The following is a 23,550-nucleotide window of genomic DNA, read 5'->3' as shown; positions in this document are numbered from 1 at the left end:
CCCAGTTGGATCACATAGCTGAAAGTAGTATGAAGGAGGCCGTAGTAGACAGCTAACATTGAAGGCGTCTTATTAGACGCAAGGTGTGAGGTGGCAGCAGAGATGGCTCGGATGCCTCGGACACCTTCTCCACCTCATCATCGTCCGTCACCGACTTGTCGACCCTAATCCAGGAGCAAGGTCGTCCCGTTAACATGTGGCAATTAGTATACAAGACTTTCTGCTTGGCGACCTCCATACAAGATGGACGTGTGTCCAGTGCCATTCCTCAGTGCCCACGTATCGCGCATCTGGACTGGAATGGAACTTCGATAATGTAATGGAGACCGCGAATGCTGCATCGAGAGCGATTGGCAGAAAAAGGTCGGTAAATAAAGTTCAATAAAAATAATGAAACACGATTTATTGATGAATGGGTGAAGGTGAAAGGTGGTTCAACTTTTAAACATCAAGAATATGGTTTCAAAGGTTATTTAAAGGTTAGTGTTGGAAAATTAGGTAAAAATTGGGTAGGGCTATATATATTTTATTCCTAGAATAATACTTAATTCTATTGAAACGTTTTATTTTATATTTTAAGCGTTTAGTTTTGCATACAATTCAGACACCTATTTGAATATTAACTTGGAAGACACAATACGTTTATTCTTGGGAACAAATTCTCCTTCCTGATTTTTGTGGCGTAGTTTCAATTCAACAAAACAGCTCAAGCGTTTAATATAAATCGCTTCACATTAGTTTTTGCTCAATAATAGTTAGCAACAACACCGTAAACCATTGAATGGCAAGTCTTGACAATTGTTACCAAGAAGGCCCACAGAGAGGTTCTCTATGTGAGTCGCCGCTTCTGTCCACTCGTCTCAACGCTGGATTCCCCTTGGTCAGTTTCCGAGTATAAAAATCGTAAACGTTTCTCGATAACAATTGAGATACAATCGTTCCTTTCTACTGGTTTTTTCCGTCTAATCGATTCAGTTTTGTTTCTTCAGTTGGCTCAACACAATGTTATTGTTGGACGTTAAAAAAATTATCTTAAGCGCCTTACAGTGTTTTTTAATCACACTACTAATGATTTATCGAGTCTAATATTAGTACATTGCTGTGTTCGGTAAATGGTATGACATATTGAGTAAAATCTTTGGACAAGGTTCATTGTTTGAGCCTATATCAGAAAATGCGCCCATCATGCGTACATCGATGCAGCAATGTGTATTAGGACAGTTAGTTTGGCACCTGTTTATAAGAAAAACTTAAAAATACCGCGAAAGAACGTAACCATTCTGTTTTATATCTTCAAAAACCTCATGCTTACCCTACCATGCCCTGTAAATCTAATAAATTCATCGATCAGTTTTTTTAGAACGTGGCTACATAAATTCTATTTGACACCTTCAACAAACTTATTTAGAAGTTAGTAATTGGCTCTATTTACATCACATCAATTCCTGTCCTCCTAGACAAACTTACTTGGAAATTTAAGTGGATGCAGAATTAATTAAATACCCTTTTATAGCTTAATTAGTCGTGCCATTTCGAACAATAATCAAAGTCCATAGATTGTCTAAAGCTAACCAAAGATTCAAATCATTTCTCGATTGCTACCATGTGAAAATTCAACGACCAAACCTAGACAGAATCCGGCCATATTTTCTAGCGGACCTCCAAGTTTCGCCGGTGAAGTTCCATCTCCACCCCCGCATCGCCCTGATGGGTCGCCCCTTTGCTCCATATGGTATCTATTACGTCCAACTGTACATGATGTCCCGCGATACACAACTGTGGTCTCGACATGACCATAAACCTGTCTCATGCCCAGCCTCAAGCTTCTCGCGCTCGTGACTTCCCGGACCTTGGTATCGAGTTTTACTTCCCTTGTCACATTCCAAACTAGCCAGACGTCTGCCATAGATGGTACGTGGTTTTGTTTATTCGATCATTTAGATGTGTTTTATCATTGACTTTGATACTGAAGTAGACATACCATCTATATGGGCCAGCTGTATCGATGAGCTATCCAAAATGCTACTCAAACAGTGTGCCTCTGTTTAAAATTTTCTAATTAAGCTCTGGTTCCTGTTAGTTGATGTGGCATAAAATCAGGCATTTACTGCTTCGAAGTGATAGTATTTGTCCCTTCTTGAGGCTATCAGTGTCACCGATGGAAAAATGTTGCACCTGTTATTATATTATATATTATCTTAAAATTGTACAACGCCGACACGTCAAGTTGCATATTTTAAGGCTAAGATGACAGACAAGTGTTGAAATGATGAGATGATAGCTTTTGTTACTGAGCAAGACCAGTGGTCTTCAGCCAAGATTGGTTTTCAAAAGCCCAAAAATCCATGACAGCTGCGTCTAGTTACGAACCATCAAAAAGTTACCGAATTTACTCAGGCTTGGACTGGCAAACCTTCTGTCATTATAACATTCACCTTAACATTGTCACGTCATTCTTTTGTTAGTCATCCATCCATCCATTAGTTTACCAGGTTATTTGATAGCCCAATGGCAAATAAAACCAGTTAAGTTGTACATTCACAACTTTTAGTGGTGTTACCCTAATGAAAACAACAACCACAACAGTTATGTTATATATTTTTTTACTTCCGACCCAATCAAACCGGGCGCATTGCAGGAACAGTTATCGTCAGTGCGGGCCTGTAGGTGTCGGTATGCGCGCCGCCTAGAATTATCATAGGCAAACGGGATCATGCGCCTGATATGGTAGTTAGCCACTGCAAACAAAGCGATATGCTAAACCCTTATGGCCACATTTCCATCCAATGTGTTGCTGGCATTAATAACGACCAGTGTCCGCGGTACCGTAGCTCGTGCCTTCTGTGCAGAGACACCGGCGGTCGAAAAGTAAGTAGGTCTATAAGAATCTTGAGTCCAAATTGAGCTAATAATCTTCTAAACAAAGTGTAAGGAAGGCATTCGTACCAACGTCGTATCGAAAAGAGTAGAAAACATAAAGATATAGGTTACCAATGTAAATAGTGCAGACATTTTAACGAGATGTTGAAGAATATGATGTTCTGCGTGCGTACCGAGCAGAGAAGAAGAATCTTGGTGTAATTAACTAACTAAAACTAACTAAAATTAAATCTTGAAGGAAGGAAAGCTTATGAAAAACCAAAACAGGGAATGTGGGACCAGGTAAAGTCATACATGTAGATTGTCTAGAGGGTTGAGCCAGAGAAAATGATGCTCATGACATGTCGAAGTAAAAGAGTTTTGTCGGTGTGGCTATTGCCTTTGATATAGGTGGCACTCGGAGTAGGCGAGTTGCATTTTTTATAGAGTTCAGCATAATCCCCCTTTAATTATGTCACATCTTGTGGATTCAGTTTTCAGTTTGGCTAAGTCGGTAACTAAGTGGACTTCGAAACAGGATAGATTTACCTTCGGTTTACATTCCGATGCTGCAACTAATAACTCTTCAGCATTGATATTTTACACCACCTCGGTTAGTTAGCTCGATTGGTTAACCCGTTGGAGGGTAAATGCAGAGTTAATCAAGATCACCAAACATACAAAGTATAAACATTACAAATATTATAAGCCTACTAGGCTTAATGCGGATCTAAGATAGAGTTCATACTTTTCTCTAGGATTAGGATTAAGGCTTGTAACCTTAAAACTTTGTATCTCTTGATTCTTTACTTTACCCAGTAATATTCAACAAAATAAAACGAAGAAATTAGAAGAGATTTTGCAAATTTTTCAATCCAAACATTTAAGAGGTTTTTAGGACAGTTAATTGGATACTCCATTTTTATTAAAAATCAATTACGTGTAACAAGTGTGAACCCTAAAGCAGCTGGAAAATTAAATATGTCATACTAATCTGGTGTACTTATTAGGCCTATCTCATTTCGCAAGACGCTTGAAATATAACTATTTATTAAACGTAGTTATGTTGTTTCTTCAAATTCTAAACTTTGATGAGAACTGTTTCAATCATCGTAAATAGCCTGTGTATAGTACACGTGGAGCTTGGCTAATCAATGCCCAACGTAATCTGTCTTGACAGTTTCGAATTAAACGATTATTAAAATGTCAAACAATAATCTTCTCATTCTTCTCCAACAAGCTAAATAAAGCCAAACAAGCCAGAACAAATATTGCCATTCCATGAGGCACGAGCCGTTTATCATTTATGTAAATGACCGCATAGGCTACGTATCTTCATCGCATCTGCCGAGGTGTTTACCCGTTTTGACACATACGGATGGAGATTGTTGGTAAATACAAATGATCCTCAGCCAGATGAAGATACGGTAGAGGTGTTGGAGCAGTTTGCAGATACAACCTAACTGTTACGGTTTAATGCGATCCTGTGAGAGATATCTTCGGCGGAGTTGTCTGTAAATCTTCGCTGTGGCTGTTGATTTATCTAATGTCTCGTTCACACCACAGAGATTGGTAGTTATCGTGTAAAGTTACAGGAAATGTGAAATAGTTTGTAATGTAAAGACGTGTTAACGGATAATTATGTTACATTAGTATAAATGTATTGTGTAAATACCTGTTTTGTTTTAGGTTATATTTCAGAAGTTTTAATTTTTAGTTTTGAGGTTCTTGGATACGCTAATTTGTGTACGAATCCAGTATCAATATTTAAAAATGCAATAGAAGTTGTTCAGAGGAATGTTCAACGGGATTTCAAAAAAACATAGTACATACAGTATTATCAGTTAAAGTAGTAAACCTAACTAAAAGAGTACCCAAACTGCTTTAGTGCATAAAAACTTAACGATTAATTGACGATGGTAACTAATACAGACTTGTTATTAAATTACTGTGTATATTTTCCAATCCTAATGAAACCAACACATATCAAAGTACCTGTTTAATTTTTACCAATGTTCAGAAGAGCTGATGGATTCCTGAAATTCCTTAAGAATTGTGTGTCATGGCAATGACAACGCTGTGAATGTAATAGCGTGAGAACATTTGGTCACATTTCTTGGCAATTCATAGTTGGCGACTCTACTACCTTTCTTGGATTCATTTAGGAACTTGAAATTTTAAGTGTATCCTTATGTTTACTGAGTCCTAGCAGCCAAATTCCCCAATCAATTTTAGATCATTCTAAAATATTAGACAGTTCCGTAACTAAACTTAAGACTCTCAGATATTCAGCAAATCAGCTGATTTGTAAAGACACATGGACAAAGTAGGTTTGCATGGGTAAAGTGGACGAAAAGAGACGAGTATTTTTTCCCTCCAAAAAATTCGGGGCTCGTGGTTCCCCGGGGCAGTCCCGCCATCAGGACACCCTCCATCACAGCAAATATTCCAAATTAGCGGCGCATGCTCCGTTGGTGGTTTTGATCATAGTTAGATATGGATTTATGACTATCTGCGTTGCCGAATTGCTTCATATCGTGGGTTATTAAAAGTCCAGCTAGAGCGGTTAGATTCTGTGTCGGAATCGGAGATAAATTGCTGGCCGCATAGTATTTATATTGCCTCTGCTTCTCAGTTAATCATTGGCATCTGCTCTAGCATCTAGGAGCTACATCGAATTATGACGTAAGTAGGCATATGTTTAAACCAAGTATGGATGAAAGATGATTAACACATGCGTCGTGTCGTAATTCTATGACTACTCGATTAAATTAGAGATTATTTGTCGTTTCACTCTGTTGTATAACTCGTTTTTTTCTGTAAAACTTATTCTTTGTTCATTTAGTGTAACAAAATATAATTTATTGGACTCTTACGCCTATTAGTTATTTTAATTGGAAACTGAATTATCTGTAAAGTATCACATAGGGCAAATGCGCAAAAATAAGCTTTTTGTCAGTGGCAATTACTGAAGCTCCGTAAACACCAACATCAAGTATTCACAACTTCAAAATAGATTCGATTCAATGGCACTTCTGTGTTGCATAATACATTGATTATTTGGCAATAAAATATCCGAGTAGAGGATCTAAAACCTATTGATGATTCGCGGGGTTTGTTTATGTACCTTCAGAAGTAATTTGAACTATACAGAATTCCCTTCCTCTATAGAAGACCCCACCTGCAATCCACTAACACGATTAAATAAAAACTTAATACTCCCCCCCCCCTCCTCCTCCCTTGATAGTGTAAGTGTGCGACGGCGGCTCAATGGATCAGTGTTTCGCACGGTTGTAGTCTGAAGAACAAGATCATTACACGAGGAATGTAGTGAAGAGTCCTCCTTAATAACCGCTAGTGAAATGGGTCACTTGATATCTTCATAACACTACGCGGCTCGGTCAAGTACCGTAGGTGTTACCATTTCTTGTGTTCCCACACGTCCGTCGAAACCTGTTGGAGGTTTGAGAAGTTCTTTTACAACTTAAGAACGCGGAATGCCATCTAGAGCTGTTTGAGAATTCAACTAGGAATTTTTGGACTCCCTTTATTGCAGTAGAGATTTTTATTTTGGGCAAAATAATTAGGTTAATGTGCGTGTTACAGAGTAGTTGCGTTTTAATGTATTCGCAGTGATTAAGGTGTACAAGTCACGATAGCAATAACAAAAATTAAGGATTGAAAACACTAGAAATATCAACGGATCAAAATGGAATAGGATAAATCTCTCACACAACTTTTTAGAAGAAAAATGGACCAAGTAAGAAGCCTTGTGGAACTCCGTTTCAAATCGTATTTTAGATCGGTTTAGTCACATAAACTACATTACTTCTATGGTACTACTGCACTAAATTCTTGCTAGCAGTTCATAAACATGTTCTGCAAGCCAGAGATTACCCGGACCTCCATGGGAGGGATTCCCTTAAGCGGTCTTGATAGTCTATAAATATTATCCCATTATACAAAGTAATGACCAATTAGGTGACACATAAAATTAATGCACCTTAAACAAACAAGCCCTCGTCATATAATCATAAGGCCATCACATCACTTTACGACGGCCCCTCACAGGGTTATAGCTTATTACTTTATGCACCATGGTCAGCCCGTTTATCCTTCGATAAATAGTGTTTCAGTAAAATGGGTTAGTATAAGTTAACGTTAGGTATTGGTTAATTATTCGTAAGTGTTTGAGCGAGGACCTCTGTTATAAACGCTAAAAATGGGGTTATATCAACACCACTCACTTTAGTAACAGCGTAAGTCGGGCTTAGCTTAACACTAAAGAATAGTTATTCATTTTCGTTACGATTATTCAGGATTGTAATTCACGTACCTCCGCGCTATTAATCCTTAAAGTCTCTCTTGGCGGTTAACATGGGCATTTGTGTCAAAGTCGCACCGTCAAATAAAATACTCTTCATATTTGTGCTGTGGGCGTCGTCAATTTACGGTGACACAAAAACATGTATAAGACACACACACACGTACTGTTCATCGTCCGGTGTGTTAGGAGACTCACGACATGGCATAAAGCACAGTAGTTCAGTAAAGCTGATCAAGCAAAACAGCTGTGTTGGAAACTTATACAAATTCTATCAACAGAAATATGTAGCATATTTATTTAGCAAAATAAATATAGCCAACCAATCAGAGCTAAATGTTGTAAAACTGTTTCAGTAAATGTTCCTGTGTGTAGTATGTTTTAAAAAGTCTTAACATAAGTCAATTAAGTCTAATTTTTCTCATAATGTACTATGAAGACCCGGTTATCAACCAGGAAAGGACGTCAAAGGACAATCACCAACAATGTGATTCATAGTTCGCAACTCCCTGTAGATTCCCATGACAACCTCTATCGTCCTCTACGCAAAATTACATCAGCCCACCTCAGGGTGAATGGCACTGCGTAATGCAACTGAATCACAGTTTTGCTGGACGCAATAATTAGGGTTTCTCAAGTGTAGCAATCAGTCATAAGTTTAGAAGGCAGTAACGAGGCGGTGGCCATATACTTGTAATGACTATGGCTCTAGACAATAAACGTGGCCGTAAACGAGGACCAGACGTTAACCCGAGTGTGACATGACTGGGGGTGACCTCAACACTACTTCCTGGATACGGTGCAGCGGGGAAAGGTACGTGTGTCAGGTACTCGGTATCAGGTTCTTGGTATCAGGTCCTTAGAAACAGGTACTTGGTATCAGGTACTCGGTATCAGGTACTCTGTGCCAGGTACTCGGTATCCGGTACCCGTTATCAGGTGCTCGGTATTCAGGTGGTCGGGATCATGCACGTGGTATTAGGTACCCGGTATCAGGTACTTGGTATTCAGGTACTCGGTTTTTGGTAATCGGTATCAGGTAGTCTATATCAGGTACTCGGTATCGGGTATTTGGTATTGGGTATTCGGGATCATGTACGTGGTATTAGGTACCCGGTATCAGGTACTTGGTTTTTAGGTACTCGGTTTTTGGTAATCGGTATCAGGTACTTGGTATTCAGGTACTCGGTATCGGGTATCGGGTATTTGGTATTGGGTATTCGGTAAAAGGTACTCTGTATAAGGTACTCAGTATCAGGTACTCGGTATCAGGTATTTTTTGTACTTGGTAGCAGGTACATGGTATCATAGAAGGCATCTCAGTAAGATTTTGATGACTAGCAGTCAAGCAAACAATAGTGGCAGTGCCTTTTCAGTCTGACGTGACACTTTGTGACAGCTGGTTTGTAACTGAGTAGATCATGACGTGTCTGTTTGAGCTGAGTACTATCCTCGTGTAGTATGGCAAGTTTGCGGACAGTTATCTTGTAGCTACGTTGCAAACCGATCAAAAGTCTGAGTCTCGCTAAAACATGTATGGAGGGATAGAACATTGCATGTTTTATGTAGAACATGTACTATGCTATGCTATTATTTGAAATGCGTATAACTTAAACGTTAAATTTACAAATTAAATCAAATAGGATCCATGCGTAACATGATTTTATTTTTAACTTCGAAGATTAATATTCAGCTTTGTTTGGAAAAAATACAATTATTTCAACAAATATTTATAAATCGAGCCATTATACAAGATCGCCCCATTATAAATCTTCACTAATCCAACGAGAGAGCATCTACAACAGGTAGATTGCCGCGGCGAGGATCTTCCTCACGATGGAACTCTAATTAGAGATACTGCAGATGTATATTAAACGTAGCGCGCACCGTTACAGCTGACCCTGCGCTTGTCAAATTACGGACTGATAAGACATGCGCGGTGGCAGTCCAGCGGCGCAGTGATCCGTGGACCGTTATGCGCATGCGTAACTCCTTCGCTACTTGACACGACGTGTAGCAAGTGGTAATGATAGAGCAACGCTTATAGACATTTGTAAAACTGGGTTTTGTGTTTGTGTTTCACCGCCATTGGGATATTTCAACCATGTTTCAAGGGAATGGTTTTGTTACTATTTAACGTTGGCATATTGATAGATGCAACGATAAATTGATGTTTCGATGACAAATGGCATCAGTAGCCGAAAACTATGTGAAATAAAAATGACTCTCACCAAATATAAATCGTCTTTTGAGGTTACATGTGTGTGGTCTAAGGCATTAACCGCTAATGGAGTTGATCACTAGTTGACGAACGTGAATTTAGCAACGTCTTTTGATTTAAAATAACTTTTATTAACCAGTCGTTTTGGTAAAATATTTATTGCATTGTTTGATTACCTACGTCATGCCATCAGAAGTAGTGTCTGTGTCTAACTTAGCTATGAACCAATTTAAAGACTACACTTACAAGAAAATGGTATTAGAAGAATTAATCCTTCCGATAAGTCATCTAGAAACCATTAAGTGCTGTAATTGCTCCGTCTGCGACTATGAGCAAACATATGCAACGACTTATAAGGCGGGTGGAGTGAGATAGAGGTAATGCACGTACAAGCTCATTTATAAATACGAATTTATATGGGAAAAGCTATTAGAGTACCTTGTCTCAGCCGTAGAGGGAATCTGCTCTTCTGCTGTAACGAACATATCCGTAATTTACATGCTGTACTTAGTTGCTTTTCATATTTTGCCGCAAACTTTCCTCCCTAGCCAATAGAATATATATCTTTGTAAGTTTATTGTGAGACGTAAGGATATTTCAAGAGTTCTCAGGCACTTCATACTAGTAAAAGAAACCCTGAGTTTTTAAGAACTGTTTACAAAATTGTAACTAAGACGAACTATCTCTCAATTCAGAAGGCAATTATTTTTTCATTTTTGTAAGTTATGGTTGTTCATAATTTATAAGTACACCACCAAAAGGCCCTTAAACCATTAAACCCTAACAATTTGAATAGAACACAAAAAAAAATTATCATTGGAGTTTAATAAGGGATTTTATCAGAGAATAAGGCAGTATTTCAAGACCGCTTCTTAAGATTTTAGAGATAGTTTCCAAGTTACTTTCAATTTTAAAATGTTTAAGTACGAATATTCCAATAAATAAGAGTGATTTATCTAAGCTACCGCTCACGACCAACGATTTAAAATCGTCAACAGCGATACAAAAGTTAAATATAGTAGAACCCCTCATTATTTGGCCACCACGGGACCAAGCCACTGGCCGGATGACGAAGGTCCGATGACTCAACCTACTATAAAAAAGACAATTTCAAACCTGATAATAACGTGTAATCAATATATGAAGTCAAAAGTCTCTTTCAAGTCTGTCCAGGAACTATTTTTAGAAAAAAAAACACACGTTTAAAAAAATATATTTATAGGTTAAAGTTAAACCTAAATCCAGGTTAAATCCAGGTTTTTGTTGGTTTGCTTGAGGTTAAAGTTGTTCATAAATGAACTTATAAAGATTATGATTCCAGACAACAAAAACTAGTAAATAAAGTTAGAGGTAAAAATGACAATAAATGTGCCTAGGACAGTAAATTATTAAGACCTAAATAGTGCACAAATCTTTACTCAACTTTCTTATCCATATTTTTCTTACGAAATAAAACAATGAATGTACTGCACTAACCCCGCTTTGGAAATAATCAACTAACTGTTCACAGGTTGGGCCTTCTAGCTCAACTGAGTACTGTAGCATTAAAATGTAAACAAACAGTTTGTGAGCTGAAGTTGTGAAGACTAGTGCTTGCTTCTTCACGTCTGTAAGCTGTGATAAAATTTTTAAATATTGGCCTCTTGGAAGGGGCCGGATAAACCAAGGACTGGAAAACCGAGGCCGGATATCAAGGGGTTTGCTTGCTGTGTACAACTATGCACTTCAAAATACACCCGGATATAACATCGCTGATTATATCGTAATAATTATTTGCTCTACATATTTCTTAACGTCCCAGTGTTTCCTGAACTACCTGAACTACAAATCACAACAAAAACGTTAACAAGCGGTTGTGCGAGAAACAGAATGGCGACAAAATTAATTGGATTCATCCACATTTTATTTGTTCAATAAATAACCAAGCGATAAAATATTTTGCGCAACTAAGAGTTATGATCTATCCAGTGAGTCTACTAATCTATAGTATATTAATTGAACGGAAGTTAGTCGATGGAGGTAATTATCTTGCCAGAGAAGGAGGTCTGAAGCAACCGGACTTGCTATCCAGTGTATGTGTTTGTGTGTGTGTGCGTGTGTTGGCGTGTGTGAGTGTAGGCTAGCTACTTGTCCCCGACCGCGGTCAACTAACTAACCATATTTATTACGCACTCACACACTCACTCGTTCGTAAACCGCTTTTCGTGGCAATTTCTATGCAAATTTCTGCCGTATTTTTAACACGCAATGGATTACGCTTTAGCACTTTCTCGATTTATTTATTCCGTTTTAAAACGACCGTACGTCGCCATCATTCACATTATGAATACCACGGTCGGGACAGATTTATGCAGTTTCAGCTGACTTTAGTTATAAATCAACTGTTCATATTCCTCCACGGTCGCAATCAGTTCTCTATGTGAAAGGGGATTTTCATTAAGAGGAAACGAGTATATACCTGTCATAAGAAACCTGTGAACTAATGGAATTTTCAATTAACAGAGAGTATTTGGATTTGAGTGCAATCGAAATGAACGATTACCATTTTTTATTGTAAATGACTGAAAACTAAATTAGTATTACAGTACTTAAAAATGGACAACGCTATGAAAAAGAATATAATTAAATATTTTGTAATGATTATGATTTCTTAAACACATTATGACTTGATCAAATTGTATACCAAGTTCATAAAGATATTTTACATAGTTCTTGAGATATAAATTAAAACAAACCAAAAACTAAATGGCGAATATCTCACTAACGTTTTTGGAAAAATGTTATTCTTGATTTTCTTTTCATTTTGACCCAATAAACTCTCTGTACTTACGGAACAACTTTTATAGTATGGTATGATGAGGTTATGTGAAACTATTTGTGGATTAGCTGTAAGATTCTTAATTTCACTTGAGTAAACGGTTTCAAACGTTTATGTTTTGTAAAAACGAAATTATTGTGATTTTAGTTGCCCTTAAAGGAACAACATCGTCGGGCCTCGTTCCCAGCTACCACAGAATTAAAAGAATTAAATTTTAATTCTGTGGTCGCTGCTGGCTCCCTTATCAATGGGGTCTTTGAATGACAAATACGCTTCCAAATTCCTACACTGGTAAGAGTCCTAATATTAGCTGACCGTCCCGTAGTATGAGAAGTACCGGTATTCCCTTGTCACCTGTTGATGTATGTTCCAGCACACCCTGACTGGCCACAGTGGCAAGGTGATGGCAGCCAAGTTCCTCGGGGAGTCTACCAAGGTTGTCACTGGCAGTCACGACCGAACACTCAAGATATGGGACCTGCGCAGCAAGCAGTGTAAGCACTACCACTACTTACCAGTAGTTCTAATGTGCTCTCAGTGCACACAATAATAAGCTGCGGACGTAGAATTGCAATATTTCGGTTTGTGGTTTTAGTGTGCTTTTAGGTTTGCTTCCCCAGTGATAAGCAACTGTAATGTATTTGCAATCGGTTAGGTAGAATAAAGTGCTAGAGGATGAGAATCGTAAGTAGTTTTCACAGATTACACATTTAATGGGATATTAATGGCGGTTCAGAAAAGTATTTAAATGTTATGAAAATAACAAGATATAAACATAGACTAACCAACACAAGTAGACTTCTCATCCCATTGTAAATTTTGAAGCTAGTTTTTCGTGTCTAGTTCATGACACTGGGCGCTAGTGTCGACAAGATTTTGTTTCTATTATTTTAGAGTTAATTTCTTGATTTGTGCTTTACTGTTTGTTTATTTACTAGGTGATGAGTTTTTTTTATGATTAGATCATATTATTTAGTTAAACAAGGTTTTAAATGACTGAAATAACTAAGGGAGTATGTTTTATCTATGACTAGCAGAGTACCCGTACTTCGTACGGGGTTGGCATATAAGTTTAAATTGCGTATTGCAGTTATACTCAAGCTTTGCGTTTGCAATGGGGGAGGACAAAGTTTGATAAAATTTGCTTCTTCAAATTGACGGTATACTATGGTATTACACATCTACCATAGCCATAATGTTCTACCTCTTCACCTAAACAATAAAGAAAAATAAAGTATTACAAATTTAAAAAATCACAAATTATTCATGACATTAAACACATAAACATAACTGTAAACAATCCTACTTTGACAGTTCTCATTGCGTATCACAGTTGTTTGTTGCTGCTTAGTTCAAATTAGCTGTTTTTCATAAATGAAAATAAACGGTATCAGCATTCTGACACATACTTTCTCCCATAAGTTTGTCAACAACCTTTATCATGTGTAAGCGGTGAGAGTAAATATACGGAAATGGGATTTGTAAGATTTTCTTCAGAATTTAAAGGACTATAACATGCTAAATTTTTATCAAAATCGTTCGAGCCAATATTGGGAAAATATGATTTTCCGTTATTTTATGGGGTTTTTATGGGGAAATAACATAATTTACAATAACTTTTGAACCGTAATTTTTACAGAGATGGGATTTGTACCATTTTGTTCAGAATATAAAGGACTATAACATACTAAATTTTTATCGAAATCGTTCAGGCCATTTTTGGGAAAATCTTTTTTTTCCGTCATTTTATGGGGTTTTATGGGAAAATACCCATTAAAAATAAAAATTTCTAAGAAATGAGAAAAACTATCAAAATTGTAAGGATCATAACATACTATTTTAAATAAAAACGGATTTTTTTGTCTAAAATCCTATTTTTCGTTATTTTATGGGATTTTTATGGGAAAATAACATAATTTACCATAACTTTTGATCCGTAATTTTTACAGAAATGGGATTTGTACCATTTTGTTCAGAATTTAAAGGGCTACAACATACTAAATTTTTATCAAAATCGTTCGGGTCATTTTTGAGAATATCCGATTTTTCCGGTTTTTTATGGGTTTTTATGGGAAAATCCCCATTAAAAATCAAAATTTCAAAAAAATGAAAAAAACGCCTGGAGATACCATGGATTAGAACCTACATACCAAATTTCATCGAAATCGGACCACAGATGTAGTCTCTAGCTCTGTACACATCCAGACACACAGACACACAGACACACAGACACACGGACACACACACACACACACACACAGACATCACTTCGAAAACCACTTTTTTGGGTCCAGGGGGACCCAAAACGAATATATCCACTCAAAACTCAAACTCGAAAATTTTGACGAAAACAATACTTTCTCCATATACTATGGTATAGGGGGAGAAAGTAAAAAATATAGTGCTGCACCCTGTTGGTAAATGTTATAACTTTTTAATGCTTTTGTATATCATTTGAACCACCTTTTTTAGTTGAAACAGCTGACTAAATTCTTTAATTCCCTTTAAATATGAATACTCATAAGGTTAACATGGGAAACTACAGAGCTACCGGGGCGGAGCCCGAAGTGATTTTTGAGATAAGAATATGGCTATATGTTAATCGGGAATGTGAGCTATCATCATGCAAAATTTCAGCCCAATCCATCCAGTGGTTTATGCGTGATTGACCTTCAAACACACAAACAAACGAACAAACAAACACACAAACTTTCACATTTATATCAATATCAATCAATATTACTAATATAATATTAGTAAGATAAGATAAGATATAAGGCTGAGGTTCAGCTACCTTTTTTTGCATTATGAATTAATTATAGGAATTTTAAAATTTATAGAAACAAAAATATTATTTAATCCAGTTATCTTTTAATGTTTTATTTTACAGTTTCCATTAAATACAAACATTTTGTTTAGAAAGATACGATTAAAAATAATAAGACAAATTTATACATCTGAGAAATTAGAAAAAAACTCAATTATTTATGAATTTAAATCAATATGTTGGAATTGTATGTCAACCTCATTAATTTATACAGTACAATGTTTATTTTCTTTCATAATTTTTAGCAGAAGATGCAGTCATTCCAAGTATTCCGTATTGCCTGAACTGAAGTCAACGCAACTCTACAGGCACACGTGTAGTGTTGTTGCGCGTGAACAGTTGAAGGAGCAGATGTATTTGTTCGTCAATGTTTTGTGTAATGGACGATTACGTTTTGGAATGACATTTTTGTTATAAAAAAAGTGTTTACTTAATAATTATTTTGCCGTGACGACTTTTGAGGTTGCAGGGTGCAATGTTGTTTAATGTTTTACAACTATCGTTGCACAGTATATAATCGATTCTCGTATTCACAAACTGGTTCAGTGTAAGGACCATAGATGTATAAATAAGAATTGTAACACTACAATGTTTTAAAAATTACAAAGGCTTTTTTTCATTTCATCCTTTATGCATGCCGGTAACGTAATATAGTTTAAATAACTATAACTCAATTTAAAATACACCGTTTTCAGGACAAATATCAGTTTTAATGGTACAGTACTCCCTAAGCTAAAACCAGAAAAACTAAACCGTATTGCACCCTTTTTCATCATTACTCTATGTTTATTTTTTTTAATAAGTCTATTCTGTATCTTTGATTCTTTACTTTAGGTTGAATCTATTTACTTTTTATAGCAAAGCTTAGTATTATTTCCTTTTTCAGGCTTATTTGATGGTGTCGGTGATCTCAACTCTGAGCTGCATGTAAATGTCCGAATAAAACATCCCAAACACTCCTTGCCCTTGGGATGATTTTTTTCATTTGTTAAGTATTCATAGTTTAGAGATTTTATTACAACCTTATGAAAGCAATTTGTCTAATCGCTTGTGTAAAACAAATGTTCAGATTTCTGATTCATTGTTTGTGTGTGACAGGTACCCAGACCAACTTTGTGGGCTCGAGCTGCAATGACCTGGTGACCTCTGATGGCGCTGGCACAACCATCATCAGTGGACACTTTGACAAGAGCATCAGGTTCTGGGACATGCGCTCTGAAAACTCGGTTAACAAGATCGAGGTCAACGGAAAAGTTACTTCTCTCGATCTCTCAAGAGGTATTTATGTAAATCTCGTATCCTTATAACTGTGTGTTAAATAAAATTTGTGAGTTGTTTAGCCCCCGGAAAACTATGGTTTACAATAACTGCACATGTTAATCTTCGGTTGCAACTAGTTGGTAGCACATAATAGTGGCAACTAGTTCAGCGTCGGGCCTACAAGGAGTCAAAGTCGTCAATACAATTCTCCCTCACTACCCACACAGTGTTCTGAAAATATATAATTACAAACCTATTCAGCCTTTCTTTTTGATATTTTATAGTGTTTAGTTAGAGCTCTGTTGCTAGTTTAGTAACCTAAAACAGGGTGGCAATTAAGTCTTAGGACAACTTTATAACTTTGAAACGGAAAGAGATATCACAACCAAATTTGGCATATATTACTGGTAATATTAAGCTACTTTTTGTTTACATGGTGATTGGATGTCACCTATGGGGAATGGCCCATGGTTTAAAATCTTAAGGGTATGCAAAGGTTGATATGTAAATTAATTCTTGTCTAAAAACAATGCCGCAAACCGGACCTCAAACCGTATTTTCAACTTACTCCCTATGGGCCATCCCGTAGGTGACATCCGATCACCATGTACCCAAAAAAGTAGCTTACCATTACCAGTAATGAAATGCCAAATTTTGTTGTGATATCTATTTTTTTTTGTTATAAAATCGTCCGAAGACGTATGTGCCACCTTGTATATTTGCCTTGAAACAGCGTTGTGGCTGTTACTAGTTTACCTACACTCATCCTTCACTCATATTTGGGTTAAAATATGCACATAGTGGCGTCCCCATATTAAATAATTGATAATTGATAATTGATAATTGTTTTATATTCTGCTCTATGTACGATAATATGTTGCATTGTTCACAGACTCCAAGTACTTGTTGAGCTGTGTCCGAGATGACACTTTGCGAGTGTTGGACCTCAGGATGAATCAGATCGTTGGCACGTTCAGGTAACTTCATTATACAACACAAGACGCACTACAATAATGTTGACAAATACTGATTCTTTTGTGGAAATTGTATATTTTTTCACTAGTAACAAGAGTGGCGTTATAAGGGTGCGCTCATGGTTTATGTGTGAGGCACTGATCACAGAAACACCAAATTTGAAGGGTGAGATGAAGCTTCTAGGGTGGCAAGCAAGTTGCATGTGTGAGGGCTAACGGAGAAGAGTTCGACATACACTTTTGTTACAGTGCAAGCTAAGGAGGATACTTTACACTACAAAGAAAAAAAAAATCATTATGTTTATTTTTGTTTACATTTAAGTTGTAGATTAAAACCTCTTGTGATTAATGGTACAAAAATTGAATAAAATAATCAAAATCCATTAGAGCACTAGTGAACTAATGGAAAGCTATTTAAAGGCGAGATAGGTGAACTGAAAACAATAGAATTTGATTTTAAAAAATCAAACTACGTTTTATGCTATGGCTGAAAAATGTTCAATATACTATGTTTGTTTAGCCACGATGGGTTCAAAGTTGGTTGCGATTGGGCGAGGGCAGTGTTCAGCTCGGAGGGACAGTATGTAGCCGTGGGTTCTGCTGATGGCTCAGTCTTCATCTGGGAGGTCGCTACACAGAAGGTCGAACAAATACTGAGAGACTGCCACTCGTAAGTACTTGAAAAAATACAAGGTCACTTAAGTAAGAGGACTGTCACTCTTAAGTATTAGAGTAAACAAATGTTATGGACCTTTATTCGTATCAGACTATGCACATAGTTAAACTATTCTCAGGTGCATCATAGAGTATTACCTCCGTTCTAACCTCCTCATTTACGACACTGCAGAAGGCCCACCAATGATGAGTGACACTTCCGGTGCTACTCAAGGTTCCATACTTGGCCCAGACCTATGGAACACCACCTACCTCCTGATGTCTGAGATACCCAAGGAAACCGTTTTAGTTGTGTACGCCAATGACATTGCAGCTTTGATAGTTGCGCGTAGGGGTGGGCTGGCCTAGCTGAAACGAATCAGTCATGTGTACAATCAGCATGCAGAGTAAATCATGGTCCCTCGCTTCCTCTTAGAAAAACTGATATCATAATTCTGAAAAAGAAGCAGACCATCAAGCCTTTACCACCAAGAAGTCCCTTAAATCATAGTGGACAGTAAGCTCAGATCTTCTATACGGCATGGACAAGACCGCCATGATGGTAAATGGTCAATGTCAGATGTCCTTGTTTCAGTTGAAGAAGCATGTTATGTCTGTGGTATCGTACGTACTTGTGCACAGTGTGGTTGTGATGCCACACAGAAGGTATAGGCCTACAGGATGCGGCTCATGTGTGTGCAACGTCAGGCAGCACTCAGGGCAGCATCTTCTTAACGAAGATTGTTTAAACCCGCCATCCTGGTAGTTATTGGAGTCATCCCTGTCAAACTTTCGGTAGTGGAGGGGAAGGGAGGAGCACACCCGCACCTACTGGTTGTGGCAGGATAGCTGGATTCAGGACACGGGGCACTGGACCAGGCAATTAGTTCAGGAAATCTGACATTGGTTCAATCAGCGGTACAGAGAACCACACCTAGTACACAGCTCACAGCTGTTTCCAGCCATCCTTGTTCAGGATAGGCGGTGTCACCTGATTACATCTACTGCCTGGGTGCTCCCCACGATATGGAACATACTTTCTCGGCTGCTCCGTGTTGAGAAAGGCCCCGCCTGTAGGCTCAACACCATGCAATACTGCTGTCAGTGGACACAGTCATTCCGTTGATGATGGAAGGTTGATAATTGGACACGTGTATGACACAGTTTGTTTAAGGTTTCCCCACGCCAAGAAGCTCAACCTAGACCGTGTTGCAATCTAGATCTTGAAAGAGGAGAGTTCTAATGCCACAAATAGTGCCCTTGAAACTTTAGATCATATTTTTACCTGAACTAAAGAAATGTGACAAATAATCCTGGGTTTGTGTTCAACAGAGTAGAGGGGGTTTTTGGTAGCCTGATCGATTCAGGAGTCTCACACTACAGACTGGCCACCTAAGTGTATAAAAGCCTTTTCTTCCTCGCTCTGAAAAAATAAACCCACTTGGAAACTATGTCTATTACATGTTCTTACCTATTAAATGTACAATTAAGAATTTCAACTTTCTTGGAAGGTCAGATTATATATAACACAAGCACCTTGTAAAATGTAATGAGCTGGCTACAACACAAGCAGGTCCTAAACTGTATGATTTTCACTCATCAGAAAAGCGAGCTCTGCAAGTACAGTAGACTATTTAAGAAAATTAAGAATTCCAATGTTAAAGAAACACTTTTCTTGTAACTGATTAAGCAGTTTCTTAGCATATTTCTGGTTTGCAGGAGTCCAGTAACCGCAGTCGCCTGGCATCCTTATGGAAACTCCCTGGCCAGTGTGGACAGGTCAAGACGAGCAGTAGTGTGGTCGGACTAGAGGAACAGCTGATCGTCAACTAGTAAAGATGACAAATCAAATCAGCTGTTCAATCATAATTACAGCTGACAAACCGGGGACTGGTTTGTCTTATCATTCTATTGTTTCGTACTGGTAAGCTGAAGGAGAAAATATTTAAAAACTGTTGAGAAATGTGTTGCAACATTGTTACTGTATGTTTTACACGCAGACATTACACTTCATGCGAGAGGTTTCACTGAGCACTTCACAGATTTTAATAATTATCTTAATTTATTTTCATCCTTAAAACTGATGATGTGGACCACATGGTTGTTAAATAGCTTATGGAAGTTTCACATTTAGATCTGTATTGTTCAGTAACAATATGGTTTTGTTTAGCTTTTGACTGTTGAAGGAAATATTTGTGTGACAGCAATATGAGTTGAAACTCAGTAATTTTTAATATTAGGTCTTTAAAGTTTACATATTTTAATTTCAGATGAAACACTATTGTGTGTCATAACATAAGAACATCTTGAAAGTCTAATGAACTAGTGTGCAAAATAATTACCTCCATCACAGTCAACAAAAAAGCCGTCTTCAAAGCATAATTAGGTTTTATCATAGATAAATCATCTCCCTCAGTAGATTTCTCATACTTATGGAACAGCTGAGGTCGCGGTTTGCTTACATTTTCTTTCTTGTTATTTCAGTAATTTAAAATCTTGTTTAACCAAATAATATGATCTAATCAAAAACAATAACTCATCCCCTAGTTATATAACCAAACAGTAAATCACAAATCAAGGAACTAACTCTTACATAATAGACACAAAATTTTGTCGACACTAGCGCCCAGTGTCACCGTACATGAACTAGACATGATAAACAAGCTTCAAAATTTACAATGGGATGAAAAGTTTACTTTTGTTAGTCTATGGTTTTATGCCCTTGTCTGATTGCTGCTGATGACTATAGGGAAAATAAAACTATATAGATTTAGAACACAACTCCACAACTTCAAAAATATTTTTAACTTCATCGTTTTTACTAAATGAAGGGTCAAAAATTACATAGCATTTATCATCACCTCAGTTATAAATGTTATCCCATTGAATTATTTCTGATATATAATCCACTTCTAAACACTTGTCCAAATTAAAACACTGATACTGTGATATCACCTAGCGTAGGACTAGTAGGGAAAGATAATTTAAGTCTCAGTACTTTCTCATAAAACTTTGTAACTTAGTAGAATCATCACCTTACATTGCATATATTACTTACTATTTAGCTTCCTGAAACCTTCAGAACCTTCCAAAACTTTGAAACTAATTAACAACTCTTCTTTTTATCTGTATTCCATAAATCTGTTTTTGTAAGAAGTTAATTTATCTTTCATGGTTGATTACTTTAAATTGCTTTCGCATGTACAAATAGTGAGATTAACTCATACATCTGACAAAAAGGTTTTTTGATAAAAAATACAATCAAAAATTTTGTTGTATGACTATTCAATTGTGATGAATTTTATTTTTAAATGTCATAAAAAGTAAATGATAAAATACTGTGGTTTCTTGCTGAATTTTACTCTGTTGATAGAAGGATAGAAATAATGTTAACATAGCATCTGCAAATAAAATTCCACGATTCACTTTAAAGGTGCCTTATAAAAAATAAGGTAAATAACCCTTTATATTTCAAAAAGTATTAGTTAAAAACAGAAATAAATAGTTTAAATACTTAGCTAGGGAGAGTAGTAAGGACAATATGATTAAAAAAATAGTCCATTTGAAATTGGTATTTGTTTTGTTTTGTATTAAAATATCAAATTGTTATTAAAAAAAGCTCAACTGATCCAAGTAACTTAGGTAGTAATTTTGTAACTATGAATACGTTCTAACTCTTCTTTAAGATATCTAAAGGATATATGATTGATATGTTTCATTCACTCTTGACCTTATTATGGTATACAATATACTTGTAAAATTACGTAAATAGATGTAAATGTGAATTGAACAAGAAAAATTATGTATTTCCTAATTTTTTTTCTGCAGAAGTTAGTATAAAAGTATTCACGGGTCACAATATTTTATGAACTGTTATGAGTCAAACTAGTTTTTGGAATAGTTTTTTAAGGTAGTGTACTGTTCGTAAGAAGTGTAATATTGGTAAATTAAAATACTCTAACTACTCACATTTAATAAAATCACATTAGATGTAGATAATACTTTACAAAAAGACAAATTTATACAGTATGTTGTTAATTTGTGTCTGCGGTTTAAATAAAGAAATAGGAGCTATATTTTTAAGCCATGTACTATTAAAAAATTGTTAATAAAACAGACCAAAAATATGTAAATGCCTTGTATAAGTATGTTTTTATCAAGTAAGATTTAGTTTACTAATTAAAATAGGCCTACAAATTATTATTAATCACAAAATTTAAAATAATTTTATTTAATGACAACATTTTTTAGTTTCACTGTAAAAATAAATCAATACTAATTATTGTTGTTTCACTAAGCTTTCACTGAAAAAAATATTGATACAAAAAATCTTACTGAAAAATAGCACAATAACAACTATTGTGAAGTTTTTAATGTTTGGATTAATAATTATTGTAATACAATTTACTTTTATATGTTAGGATAGTATAGGCAGAATTATACAGTAAGCTCTAGCTTTAATATGTTTTATACAAAATTTACTATTTTTATAAAGCAAAATATACATTACCATTGTTAATATAGTTTGATTAAAGCTTTTCTCATAACTCATACTTGTTGGTACTGATTGAAATGGGTTGTGGAATCATTATAGTTTCATGTTGTTTAAATAATCTTCTTAACATATCCTAAACGTTTTTAAAAGCATCTATGGGTGGTAATAAAGTGACTTACAGAATATAGTTTATGTGAACAATATTTTTAGAATTTCTAAACACCCTTGTAATGCATTTTTAAAGTTTTTTTTTCCAGATATATCACTAAGGTGGTTTTGACAGTTATGCCGTCTTAATCTCAAAAGAAGAACCTAATTATTTCCACATAAAAAATAAGTCATTTATCAGTATTGTTATTCAGTTTTAGTTGAAGTTCATGTTTTAGGTGTAAACAAATCAAATTGAATCAAACTACTATAGAACAGGTGACATTGTCAAATTATTTTTGTGTTGTACATTAATCTTTTACCATAATACCCTAACGATTTTCCTTTTTTCTATAAATTTTATCCTTTTAAGAACGATGTTTTTAGAATTGTTACTAACTAAGGTTAATAAGTAATACATTTGGTATTAAATCCCACACAATTTAAAGCTCGACATATTTACATTTGAATTTGAATCTATTTATTGCCATTTGTAAACATTATATTGAAATACACAACGTCAAAGATCACAAGAATTACAGTAATATGCCGCATAAAAGGAAAGTGTAAAATTTTCTTGTCAGACTAATACATAGCCTATAACAGAATAAAACATAAGAAAACATTTAGCAAAAAACAATATTTAAAGGTCAGTAATTTATGATAACCTTTTTTATGACCTCTTATGTTAGTAATATCACTCAATATTTTTGACATTGCTAATGTTTTGTATTAAATTTGTTTTTTTCTTATTTAAATGTGACCAATATGCTTTTGTGTTAAATACGTATGTGTTTCGTAGACACACATGATTTCTCAACCCATTTTTTAAAAATATATGAGCTCGCAAAGTGCTATATCGTACAAAATGTGTATGAGAACTTGTTATAAACTTGTAGTAGAGTGTTTACTAATTTAATATTACCTACCGATCTATTTTATAATACTCAAAGACTAATATTCCACTGCTG

At 35.9% G+C, this 23,550-nt stretch overlaps 1 protein-coding gene across 1 annotated transcript; it reads left to right on the top strand.

The window, feature by feature from the left end:
* The first annotated feature begins 781 nt into the window (after positions 1-781).
* LOC128989508 (autophagy-related protein 16-1-like) lies at positions 782-19,770 on the top strand. Its single transcript, XM_054411404.1, has 8 exons — positions 782-880; positions 12,596-12,716; positions 16,148-16,327; positions 17,202-17,286; positions 17,804-17,953; positions 18,078-18,292; positions 18,533-18,603; positions 19,657-19,770. The coding sequence occupies exons 1-8, from the start codon at positions 782-784 to the stop codon at positions 19,768-19,770; spliced, it is 1,035 nt and encodes a 344-aa protein (XP_054267379.1).
* Positions 19,771-23,550: the final 3,780 nt, after the last annotated feature.

This window comes from Macrosteles quadrilineatus, unplaced genomic scaffold (assembly GCF_028750875.1).
Source record: "Macrosteles quadrilineatus isolate MER2022 unplaced genomic scaffold, UCM_ALF_1.0 Scaffold_3__2_contigs__length_128488019, whole genome shotgun sequence".
Classification (NCBI taxonomy): Eukaryota; Metazoa; Arthropoda; class Insecta; order Hemiptera; family Cicadellidae; genus Macrosteles; species Macrosteles quadrilineatus.
Note: the sequence above shows the minus strand (reverse complement) of the source record. Positions and strands in the feature narration are given on the sequence as shown.